The 13,031-nt window shown below is 40.8% G+C and overlaps 1 protein-coding gene across 1 annotated transcript; it reads left to right on the top strand.

The window, feature by feature from the left end:
- Nucleotides 1–1,192: 1,192 nt before the first annotated feature.
- On the top strand, nucleotides 1,193–11,042 carry LOC108166758 (NLR family CARD domain-containing protein 3-like). The gene is made up of 6 exons (XM_081613884.1): nucleotides 1,193–1,745; nucleotides 1,903–4,079; nucleotides 4,495–4,716; nucleotides 9,061–9,234; nucleotides 10,099–10,145; nucleotides 10,293–11,042. The coding sequence occupies exons 2-6, from the start codon at nucleotides 2,170–2,172 to the stop codon at nucleotides 10,817–10,819; spliced, it is 2,880 nt and encodes a 959-aa protein (XP_081470010.1). The 5' UTR covers nucleotides 1,193–1,745; nucleotides 1,903–2,169; the 3' UTR covers nucleotides 10,820–11,042.
- The last annotated feature ends 1,989 nt before the right edge of the window (nucleotides 11,043–13,031 follow it).

Raw genomic sequence — 13,031 nt, 5'->3', positions numbered from 1 at the left:
ACGTGTGTTCATCTGCTCTACCGCTAGCAAACAACCGTACTGATTAAATAACATGAAAATCAAGCAGTTCCCTAAAAGTCCAACAGATGGCAGCAATGCGCCATGCAAAACAAAACACCCAGTTTACAGGACACACTTCCTGCTAAAGAGCCCCCTGGTGGTTGAAGAAAAATCCACATATAAACCGGAAAATACAACATATGAAAAAAAAATCTGAACGCTCTCTGGTATTGTTCAGGGGGCCGGACCAAATGTGGCGGCTGGCCGTAGCTTGGGGACCACTGGTTTAGATAAAGAATAATCCAAATTGGCTTGAGAGGAGTGGGAGCCCAGCGACAAGCATCCGCTAAGGATAACTGCATCACGTGACCCCGATCACTTATTCTTGTTTTTAATTAGATTTGTTATATTTATTTCAATATTATTTTTCATGTCAGTGTTAATATCATGAGGCTGATGACTCCATGACACTTTCAATTTGACTCATTAGGATTTGATTAAGAACCAGATTTGTTCTTTGTAATCTCTGTCCAGTAAAACTATTAATCTATAAATAAATAGACAGGTCTATGTAAAGATATAATCCATATTTCTGTCTCATATTTGTATGGCATTAAAAGGATCTGGAACTTTTGTTTTTCCACTGAAAGCTCTGGTTTGCACAATAAATGCCATGTGGGTGAAATTTTATGGATGATACTCCTGATGTCCCATTTTCCTGAAGGCAGCACAGAGATGCACCACCAGAAACCGACAGAAACACTGAAGAGAAGAAGAGTTATGATTAATGTAGTTACAGTTCTATCCATGTTTTAATGTTGCAGAGCTCAGTCGTTTTGCAAATGGCTCAAAGTTTAAACTGGCATGTTGTACATCTTTTCTCTGGTCATTTATTTAACAAGTGGAAAATGACACAGAACAAGAATATTTTTTCCACTCTGGCTGCTGTTATTCCTACCAATTTTAAGTTGAATGTCCATTCATTGCATTTTTCTTCGACACCTGTGAAAATAATTTCTATTCACATGTTTTTTTTTGTTCTCAGGGAAATTATTTTTTATTATTTAAATAATAAAAATTATTATTTAAAAATCAAAACATCTACAATAGTGATAGTGATATTAATAATAAAATAATAGTCAGTCCAAAGTAGCCTACAAATTCTTTGGTGGGGGGCGGTGAAGGACTTGGATGAAGGCTAGGGGGGCGCTGGCCCAAAAAAGGTTGAGAAACACCGCTCTGTAACATCCAGGAGAGGATCCCACATGGAAACACCCACATATCTCAGAGCTCCTCCATGTCCACATCACCTCAGATCCAGTCATCAGAACCTGATGGATGTCCCACAGTGTCCTGAAGACTTGTGTGGACAGACCCTTCACTTCCACTGTCCCCAAGCTCTGGGACTCTGTCTCCACCAGCATCAGATCTGCTGACAGTGTGGACAGTTTAAAGTCCAAGTTCAGCATCAACTTTTAAAAATGTCTACTGGTGATTCTGGTGTTACTGGTCTTCATCCTTGTAGTTCATCTTCCTCTTTCTAACTTCTTTCTATTGTGTTCATGTGATGCTCTGTGTTCTGCTTTTAATGTGACAGTTATTTTATTAGTAAATATTGCTGGATTAATATTTCCTTCCTTCCTGATTGTTCCTGGTTCCTCTACAGAGTGGACCAGCATAGCACAGAGGTCCCCAGTGGTCTGTCTGCCCAGCAGCATCAAACACAGCTGGACTCCATATTTATGGTCTGTACATGAACAACAACTACTTTTCCATGGTTCTGTTCAGTCGTCCCATGCTGCACTTTGTATACCAGAGGACTGTCAGTCTGTCCAACATCCATCTGGTGTTTGGCTTCATGATTTCAGTCTGATGTTTCCTTCATCTATTATTCTGTCCCAGCTGCTGGAGGAAAACATTGTCACTTTTGTGAAGAACGAGCTGAAAAAGATCCAGAAGGTTCTGAGTCCAGATTACCCAGAATACTCAGAGAGTCAGAGAGAGGATGATGAGGTGTTGAGAGGTGACGATGAAGAGCAGAGGAGGAGCAGCAGAGACGCAGTGATGAAAATCACACTGATCTTCCTGAGGAGGATGAAGCAGGAGGAGCTGGCTGACCGTCTGCAGAGCAGTAAGAGGATTTCTACAAAGATTTGACCTGATGGATAAATGACACATTTACTGATGTCAGAAGAAATGGAATCACATTTATTTAAATCATCATCAGAAGGTATTTTTTGTTTCATCTCTGACTTTACATTTTGTGTTAATTTAGAACATCTTGCTGCTTTTTCTCAACATCAACTTAAATCTGGTCTGAAGAAGAAGTTCCAGTCTGTGTTTGAGGGGATTGCTAAAGCAGGAAGTCCAACCCTTCTGAACCAGATCTACACAGAGCTCTACATCACAGAGGGAGGGACTAGAGAGGTCAAATATGAACATGAGGTCAGACAGATTGAAACAGCATCCAGGAAACCATACAGACCAGAAACAACAATCAGACAAGAAGACATCTTTACAGTCCCACGTAGAAGAGATCAACCAATCAGAATAGTGATGACAGAGGGAGTGGGTGGCATTGGGAAAACAGTCTTAACACAGAAGTTCACCCTGGACTGGGCTGAAGAGAAAGCCCACCAGAACATCCACTTCATATTTCCATTCACCTTCAGAGAGCTGAATGTGCTGAGAGAGAAAAAGTTCAGCTTGGTGGAACTTGTTCATCACTTCTTTACTGAAACCAAAGAAATCTGCAGCTTTGAACACTTCCAGGTTCTGTTCATCTTTGATGGCCTGGATGAGAGTCGACTTCCACTGGACTTCCACAACAAGGAGATCCTGACTGATGCTACAGAGTCCAGCTCAGTGGATGTTCTGCTGACAAACCTCATCAGGGGGAAACTGCTTCCCTCTGCTCTCCTCTGGATAACCACACGACCTGCAGCAGCCAATCAGATCCCTCCTCAGTGTGTTGGCATGGTGACAGAGGTCAGAGGGTTCAATGACCCCCAGAAGGAGGAGTACTTCAGGAAGAGATTCAGAGATGAGCAGCAGGCCAGCAGGATTATCTCCCACATGAAAACATCACGAAGCCTCCACATCATGTGCCACATCCCAGTCTTCTGCTGGATCACTGCTACAGTTCTGGAGGATGTGTTGGAGACCAGAGAGGGAGGAGAGCTTCCCAGAACCCTGACTGAGATGTACATCCACTTCCTGGTGGTTCAGACCAAAGTGATGAAGGTCAAGTATGATGGAGGAGCTGAAACAGATCCACACTGGAGTCCAGAGAGCAGGAAGATGATCGAGTCTCTGGGAAAACTGGCTTTTGTTCAGCTGCAGAAAGGAAACCTGATCTTTTATGAATCAGACCTGACAGAGTGTGGCATCGATATCAGAGCAGCCTCAGTGTACTCAGGAGTGTTCACACAGATCTTTAGAGAGGAGAGAGGGCTGTACCAGGACAATGTGTTCTGCTTTGTCCATCTGAGTGTTCAGGAGTTTCTGGCTGCTCTTCATGTTCATCTGACCTTCATCAACTCTGGAGTCAACCTATTGGAAAAAAATCAACCATACTTTTTCTTTACAATGTTCTCTATATTTTGTAGCAAGTCAAATATAATTGATCTCCACCAGAGTGCTGTTGACCAGTCCTTACAGAGTCCAAATGGACACCTGGACTTGTTCGTCCGTTTCCTCCTGGGACTTTCTCTGCAGATCAATCGGAGACTCCTACAAGGTCTGCTGACACAGACAGTAAGTAGCTCGCAGACCAATCAGGAAACAGTTCAGTACATCAAGGAGAAGATCACTGAGAATGTATCTGCAGAGAAAAGCATCAATCTTTTCCACTGTCTGAATGAACTGAATGATCGTTCTCTAGTGGAGGAGATCCAACAGTCTCTGAGTTCAGGAAGTCTCTCCACAGATGAACTGTCTCCTGCTCAGTGGTCAGCTCTGGTCTTCATCTTACTGTCATTAGGAAAAGATCTGGATGTGTTTGACCTGAAGAAATACTCTGCTTCAGAAGAGGCTCTTATGAGGCTGCTGCCTGTTGTTAAAGCCTACAACAAAGCTCTGTAAGGACACACATTGTTACTACAGTAATTTTTGATAGGTAGAAATCTGCTAATTATGAGATAAATATTCATGTTTCAGTTTATATATTGGTGCTTTGTCTCTTCAAAGTGTCCCACTGGGGGGGATGCGCAAAACATAAACAGACTTCCTTCAGCACCTGAACATAATGTTACATATTCAAGCAGCAAAACTCCTGAACTTTATGTTAAAATTTAAATTGGATTAATGTAATTAATTGTGTAATTCTGCAATTTTATAATTCTCTTTCCACCCTCCATGTTACTTGTAGTTCTGTCATTTAAGGCTGGAGGCCCAACTATAAAATGAACCAGTTCACAACAAATACAAAGGTTGTGTAAAATTAGATGGTTCCTTCTCTGTCCAATAAAAGCATTGTTGATTTGAAAGAACATAAATTCTGATGAATTGTTTAATAATATATTTTCCTTCCTGTCTCCTCAGACTGAGTGGCTGTAACCTCTCAGAGAGAAGCTGTGAAGCTCTGTCCTCAGTTCTCAGCTCCCAGTCCTCCAGTCTCAGAGAACTGGACCTGAGTAACAACAACCTGCAGGATTCAGGAGTGAAGCTTCTCTCTGCTGGACTGAAGAGTCCAAACTGCAACCTGGAAACTCTCAGGTAAAATGTGACCAAATCCTGGTGATTTCTATCCACTAGCTGCTAGCATAGATTGTCAAAAGCATTTGACCACCATCCAAATGATGGGAATCAGGTGTTCCAGTAACTTCCATGGCCACAAGTTTATGAAAGTAGCAGCACCTAGGCATGCAGACTGTTTTTACAAACATTTGTGAAATAATCTCTTGCAGTCAGGAACTCAGTGGATTCCAGCATCAAACTGTGATAGGATGAGCAACAAGTGGCATCCTGTCACTAACAATTTTCTACATATAAACGTTCCAATGTTCCAGGTTTTCATTCCCTCCATACTGACAGAACCAAGAACAGAGGTGTTTAGAAAGGCAGTGGTCAGACTTCATTGATAGTGTAACTCTGGATACTTGACTGATTGCTGCATCCTAGCCGCACAAATGAGCTTTATTGCAGATCCTTTCTCCCAGCAGTTGTTGGACTTTCTAACCAGAACTGCTCCCAATAGGGCTGCACTAATTGCAGCTTTCGGGCAGATCATGGATTACCAATCTTTTAGAAAGTCTAATTTACCGATTCCGATTTTGGCCGATATCATGTTTTTGTCTGAAATGTTGCTCAATATGTCAAGAAAGTTACTGAATTGGCAACAATTGTGCGATTATTGTTAACTGTAAATATGCAGACATGAGCTGGTTGGCTGGTTTGTCAGTCAAACTTTTCTCAGGGGAGAAAAGAAAAGCACAGTGGTTGATTTTTACACTTTTGTCAAGGTTGATAACATTGGTGGATAAGATCAGCTTCACATGTAAAAATCGGCCGAATACCCATCTCCTAAAATTAAGGAAATCGGCACCAATAAATTGGTGCACCCCTAGGTCCCAACAAGCTCATTAATTTTATACATTCTGGCCGTTACCTGGTGTCTTTTTACATTTATTTTAAATAGTCTATTTCTGTTTCAACATAAAATTAAAGCTGCAAGCAGCCTCGAGCAGCCCTCGCAGCCAAGCGCCACTCCGACCTACCTAAATGTGATGAGGACATTGCAGTAGTGAGACGTAGGAAGTCTGATGTAGCTATGACCTTGTGTGTGAAAGTTCTCACTTTGAGGTTTATGGCGAATAGTCAGATTTTGGCACTTAGCAACGCCCACATGCTTTGACATACAAAAAAATCCTTTGATAACATTTGACCTTCAATATCTCAGCACTCTGCTGAGTGAGTTTGAAGTCTGTATCTCAAAAGCTGTAGGAGGAGTTCGATCAGATGCGACATCTATGAAAAGCAGAAAATGGACGACTTCCTGTTGGGTTTGGACTGTGGCTCCAAGAGACTTTTTTTGTACGTCCTAACATGATACACGTGTACAGAGTTTCATCATTCTAGATCAAAGCATGGCGTCGGGCTGATCATTTAAAATATTCTAGGGGGCGCTATAGAGAAATTAGGCCATGCCAACCCAATATTGTTATGGATTCCTCTTGGAGGGCCAATAAGGATCCATCCTAATGAGTTTGGTGCAGCTTGGCTTGCAACTGTGGAATTCACTGCCAAACGTAAGGCGACGGCGGTACACGTCACTTCGCCATGCCCATCTATTCCATCGAAACCAAACGGGGTTTGAATCCACAACACACCAACATGTTTTCTGTCTCTGGACACAGTTTCATGTTGATTAGGTCAAAGGGATCAGATAGCGACCATTCACGGTAAAATATGACACTTCCTCTTCTCAGGGGGCGTGGCCTAAGTGATGTCATCATTTGACCATTGGGTATTGTAGGGCACGTGTTGATGATCAATCACTGAAAGTTTGGTGCCTCTGTGCATTTTTGCGTAGGAAGATTCCTGGCGAATAGGTGAACTTTGACCCCAGCAAATCCCCCCTTTAGCAAGCACGAAAACACAAACCTTTGATAACTTTTAATCAGCCATGCCTTATGAACAATCTGACCAAGTTTGAAGTCGATCGATCAAAATCCCTAGGAAGAGTTTGATCAAATGTGAAGGCTGTAATGGTGTCAAAATCATAAGTTCAATCCAAAATGGCCAACTTCTTGTCATACTTGCACTATGACATTAATTGTAAATTCTGAGCATTTTGGGAAGCCCTACAAGTGTACCAAATTTCAAGTCTCTATGATAAAGTACGTTAATAGGAAAGTGTCTTTTGAAAGTAGCTAGGTGGCGCTGTTGAGCCGTTCCTTTTGTGATTTTTCCAACGACCTTAAAATATGTAAATTTTTTACAGTCTCGACGCGTCCGCCGAGTTTGGTGAGTTTTTGAATGTGATAAAGCCTCCAAAAAGCCCATTTATTTTACGGAAGAATACACAATAAAAATGCAGGTGTTGAATTAACATCCAAAAGTAACTCTCTAGTTACACATTATATAGTCTAATAATAAAAATGAGCATTTTATTAGACTATACAATCATACAAATATAAAAAAGGAAAATTAAATTTATTTAGATTGCTCAGATTGGAATCAACTATAGAAAGACTTGAAGGAAATTCTCTCTTGTCTCTTAATCAATTTATGAGTAAGGTTTGTTTTGTAAGTGCTTTGATTAATATCAAATTGTAGTTTAGTCCTATTTCTACATTTGTGGTTGCTTTTATTCTTACTTTATTTTCCATATTTGATATTAATAGTATTTTGATGTCTAGTTTGGATTTGTGTTTATTGCTGCCAGTCTCGGCCAGATCTCTTGAAAGATGGATTTTTCATCTCACTGAGACACAGTTGGTTAAATTAAAGTAATATAAATACATTTACAGGTCCTTCTCAAAAAATTAGCATATTGTTCATTATTTTTCATAATGTAATGATAAAAATTAAACTGTCATATATTTTAGATTCATTGCACACCCACTGAAATATTTCATGTCTTTTATTGTTGTAATACTGATGATTTTGGCATACAGCTCATGAAAACCCCAAATCCCTGTCTCAAAAAATTAACATACCATGAAAAGGTTCTCTGAACGAGCAGTTAACCTAATCATCTGAATCAACGGAGTAACTCTAAACACCTGCAAAAGATTCCTGAGGCTTTTAAAAACTCCCAGCCTGATTCATTACTCAAAACCGCAATCATGGGTAAGACTGCCAACCTGACTGCTGTCCAGAAGGCCATAATTGACGCCCTCAAGTAAGAGGGTGAGACACAGAAAGAAATTTCTGAACGAATAGGCTGTTCCCAGAGTGTTGTATCAAGGCACCTCAGTGGGAAGTCTGTGGGAAGGAAAAAGTGTGGCAGAAAACGCTGCACAATGAGAAGAGATGACCGGACCCTGAGGAAGATGCTGAAGAAGGGCCGATTCCAGATCTTGGGGGAAGCAGTGGACTGAGTCAGGAGTAGAAACATCCAGAGTCACTGTGCACAGGCGTGTGCATGAAAGGGGCTAAAGGTGCCGCATTCCCCAAGTCAAACCACTTTTGAACCAGAAACAGCAGCAGAGGCGCCTGACCTGGGCTACAGAGAAGCAGCACTGGACTGTTGCTCAGTGGTCCTAGTCAGCTGTTGTTAAATACAACACAGAGTGTCACATCAACATTTACAACGGTGTTAGTGTTAAAATATATTAAAAGTAACACCAGTGTAGTGTTGATAACAAAACATAATGTGGTGTTAAAAAAGTAAATAATTGACCCACAAGGTGTCAATATCAATCAAATCCAGTGGAAAATAATCAAAACAATACACAGAAATGGAAAGTTTAACTTTTCTTAAACCCATTTCAGTATTATAGACCAATGTTAATTTAACAAAAAAATTGGTGTCAATCTTTTGAAACTTTCAAAAGTGTTACTTTAACACCTGCTGACTTGGACACATATAGACACTTTTGGGTGTTAATTCAACACTGGCATTTTTACTGTGTAATAATTTACAGCACAATTTAAATAGGCCTTCGCAGCGCTTAGCTGTTCGGGTCCAAATATACACATCTTATAGATGATTATAAATTGCTTTACTCAGGTGCACATTTCTTTGAAACTCATGCTGTTTTTATTAAACGTACAGCATTATTAATCCTCTGTTGTAAATGTCTCATTACTCTACAGTCTCCAATTATTTGACCTTTTCTTGAATATCTGATTCTTCCATTTAAACTTGTTGCTGGTAAACCTGAACTCCCTTCTGTGGATCAATGAAGGATGTTTCTATTCTGATCTGTTCTTCATGTGACAAATATTGATTTTTATTACACACAGAACTACATGAGAGTGTTATTACTATTTTGTATTACTGGCGGGTTAATTTATTGACTTTTTTCCTCTCCTATAAATGTCCAGTTCAGACCTTGGGCTCTACCTCAATGTTCTCATTTTCTCATCATGTGATGTATTGTGTGTCTGCAGCTTATCAGGCTGTTTGATCTCAGAGGAAGGCTGTGCTTCTCTGGCCTCAGCTCTGACCTTTAACCCCTCCCATTTGAAAGAGTTGGACCTGAGCTACAATCATCCAGGAGACTCGGGAGTGAAGCTGCTGTCGGCTGGACTGAAGGATCCAGACTGGAGACTGGAAGCTCTCAGGTATGGAGGAACCTGCTGCAGGAGCAGAGAAGGTCTGATAGAGGAAGAGGAGAAACGTCTTTAGTCAGTCTGATGGGAAACATTTAGTTTGAAGATAAATATTTAGTTTGATAATTAAATATTTAGACTCCTCGTCTGGAGGCAGAGATCAGTACCCAGTTTTCTGGAATATTCTCCTGACTAAGAACAGCTCACAAGGAAAATTAAAGAGTGGGATGGATTTAATAGAGTTTAATAGGGACTCTGACTAAATTAATAAAAGAGAAGTTCAGTTAGATTTCCATGATGATCTACTGATGACAGAAAGGACTTTAAAAAAATATTTGATGGAGCTCCAGACCAATCAGCCCCAAAGAGCAAAGATGAGAAGAAAAGTATCTCTATGTTGGTCAGGTGGTGCAGCGCCACCTGGTGGTGTTGGTTGGTAGAGGAAGTGCTGAAAGGTTGGAGGTGTTTGTCAGAGGTGTGTGATGATGGAAGCGTCTCCCTGGTTTGTGAGTCTGAGCTCAGAGATCAAATATTTGGTTCTTGTTGAACTCTTTGTTGAATGTGATGCAGCTTCTCCTTTTTAATGATTCCAGAAATGTTTCCTTAGTTTCCTGATGTCCTTTTAGGCTTCAGTGAGTTTCTTCAGGTTGTTACTGAGGGATTTCCTTTCACTTCTCTGTTTGAGCTTTTCCTGTATTTGGAGAAATGAGTTGTGCTGCAGCAGCACTAACTGTCCTTCCTACATCCACTGCAGTTTGCAATCCAAATGTTGGACTGTTCCTGTCTCAGTGGAGGACAATGTGTGTCTGAGAGACATGTAATGTCCATGTTTGCTGCTGAAAGAGACTGATGGTCTGACCCCCCTCCTCCTTTCAGGGTGGAGCCTGCTGGAGGCCGATTCTTGACACCAGGTCTGAGGAAGTGTAAGTGTGTTTTTCATCTGATTCATGACAACAAAGCAGCTCACATTCAACCATCTTCAAACTGTCACTTCACTCATTCAGGATCATCATCAAAGATCAATAAATGATCAATAACTGCAGCTGAATTGTGTTTCTTCTCTCCATCAGATTCCTGTCAACTCACCATCGACACAAACACAGTGAGCAGAAAACTTGAACTGTCTGAAGAGAACAGAAAAGTGACACGTGTGGAGGAGCTTCAGTCATATCCTGATCATCCAGACAGATTTGATCGTCCTCAGCTGCTGTGTAGAACTGGTCTGACTGGTCGCTGTTACTGGGAAGTCGAGTGGAGAGGAAGAGTTAATATATCAGTGAGTTACAGAAGAATCAGGAGGAAAGGAGACAGTGGAGACTGTTTGTTTGGAGGGAATGATCAGTCCTGGAGTCTGAGATGCTCTAATCATGGTTACTCTGTCTGGCACAATAACATAGAAACTCGTCTCTCCTCCTCCTCCTCTGACTCTAACAGAGTATCAGTGTATGTGGACTATCCTGCTTGCATTCTGTCCTTCTACAGAGTCTCCTCTGACTCATTGATCCTCCTCCACACCTTCAACACCACATTCACTGAACCTCTGATTCCCGGATTTGGATTCTGGTCCAGTTTTGGTTCCTCAGTGATACTTTGCTGATTTGAGTCTAAAGAGTATAACGTTTTTTCTCCCGTCAGAGAAACTCTCTCACTGTTGAACAGATAGTTCATCTCTACAATCTATTTCTTGGTGAAACTTTTCTTATTTTTCCTGTTTGTTTCCAGTCAAAGCTTCACACTGAATATCAAGATGTTGTTTCTCTTATTTTTTTCCTTTCATTCATCAGATTTCATTGAAATGTTGATCAGTTTTTCTCACTGAACATTTTCTGTTTCTGTCGGCTCCTATTTTTCTAAACTCATCAGATTTGAATATTAAATCTTCCTTTTGTTTATTTGCTGCAGTTTTTCTTCATGTGTTTTAGAGAATTAAAAACATTTTTCTTCTGCATTTGGTTCATTTGCTGCTGATTCTGTTCTTTTCCTGTTCAAATTTAAATATTTGGATTAAAAATATATTTCATCAACTCTGCCTTTCAGAAAGTCCTAATTAAACTAAAATATTCCCATCCCATGAAGGTCAGAGGCCAATGCTTTGAAGCATAAAGTGATAAAATCTTAATATTTTCTGTTTCATTCAGAACTTCTACTTGAAACTCAGAACCTGCAGAACATTTTTCTCTCTGGAGAAAAAATCCAGGAACTGGAAGATCAGAGCAGAATGAAAACTGGAGATCAGTGTTGGACAGAAAAGCTCTGATTGCTTCATCTCTGACATATTTTACATTTGATAACAACAGTAAACCTATTTTAGCTGAGAATAAACCAACATGGATATGACCCGCCACAGCCCAACGTGGGCCACACCTGATTCAACCCAAACCGGAAAATAAAGGATTTAACTGGAAATCCCAAAACTCAGTAAAATCAGCAGCTGGTTGTGATTAAAATGCAGTTTGTTGCAGAGGTTCAAACTTCCTGATGGTGACCTATCTCTTGATTCAATAATGGCACTGCTGACGTTGGCATCCACACTTTAATGGTCGCCATTAACGGTTAACAACATGCTCTCCCGCGCTCCACACACCACAGAATTTACAAAACTACAGCTCTAGCCCCGCCTCCCACTACCTTACATCTCACACTTGCGCAGTATGCTACTTACAACTTAACAATCTCACCTCTTTCTTTAAAGAACACATAACGAACTAGAACAACATTTAGTAGTAGCATTTTAACTTTACTTATTTTAGCTCCGTTTACTAGAACTTAACTTATGTAAGGAACAGTAGTGTTTTTGTTTGTTTGTTTTAATCTTTAAATTGCCATTTCCCTTCACTTAGGGCTCTCAGCAGTCCAAGGGCAGACCCCCCCACTTTTGTTCAGCAGTTAGCAAGTTGGCCTTTGGTACGTGTCCATATGATTTCTTGAATTGTCCCAGAACCCATAAGTTCTTTGATGCTACTGACCTCAAGCCGAAGTCTCTTTTCAGTTACACATTTTGTAGATTTGACAGCATCAAGGAGGGAATGGTTGTCCGTTACACAGGTAATGGGTAGGATGTTGTGCATGCCATCCCCAACCATGAGCTCTGAATAGAGTGTAGTAAGAAAGACAGCAATGTCAATCCCATCTGCTAGTGCTAAAGTCTCTCCGGCTAATGTGCTTCGTACCACTCTCCTAATCCTTCTGGATTGCCAGCATATGGGTGAAAATTTTCCGTCTTCTCCCATCAGCATGACAAAATGTCCTCCTTGTGTCCCTCCATCTGAGAGGTTTCCCATTGAGGAATCGCTGAACACCACTAGCTTGTGGTATTTGATGTCTCCTAAGCATTGGAATCTGAGGGTAACTTCCTCAGATTTAAGTTTTCTGATCAGTTTGTTCGCACAGTGTAATGTTTGAATTGTAGCATGTTTTGTGTTTGACGCCAAGATGGATATGTCACACATGATGTCAGGTCTGCTCTGTCTTGCTACCCACAGAATCTGTCCAATCTTGGATTTTAACGTCCATTTCTGTGTCTGTTAATGGAGCCTCCTGCTGTGGTGCTCTGATGGGATCCATAGGAATGGGCTGTAGGTTTTTAATGTATGCACGCTGTTGTACTCTGATTTCATTCTGCAGAGAATTAACCTCCATTCCAATGTAGTTGAAGCTGTTATGTTCTTCTCGTCCAACTTGAAAAGCAGTTTTCAGTTGGGGGATAATAGCTGAAGAAAACATTTCTGAACCACCCCATACAAAGCCATCTACATGGCATGCAAGAACTCCTGTCACCTTACAGAAATCACCTTGGCCATGTGTGGCTG

Source organism: Poecilia reticulata, chromosome 12, assembly GCF_904066995.2.
Source record: "Poecilia reticulata chromosome 12, P_reticulata-male-v2, whole genome shotgun sequence".
In the NCBI taxonomy this organism is placed as follows: Eukaryota; Metazoa; Chordata; class Actinopteri; order Cyprinodontiformes; family Poeciliidae; genus Poecilia; species Poecilia reticulata.
The sequence above is the reverse complement of the archived record's forward strand: the minus strand, read 5'-3'. Positions and strand labels throughout refer to the sequence as shown.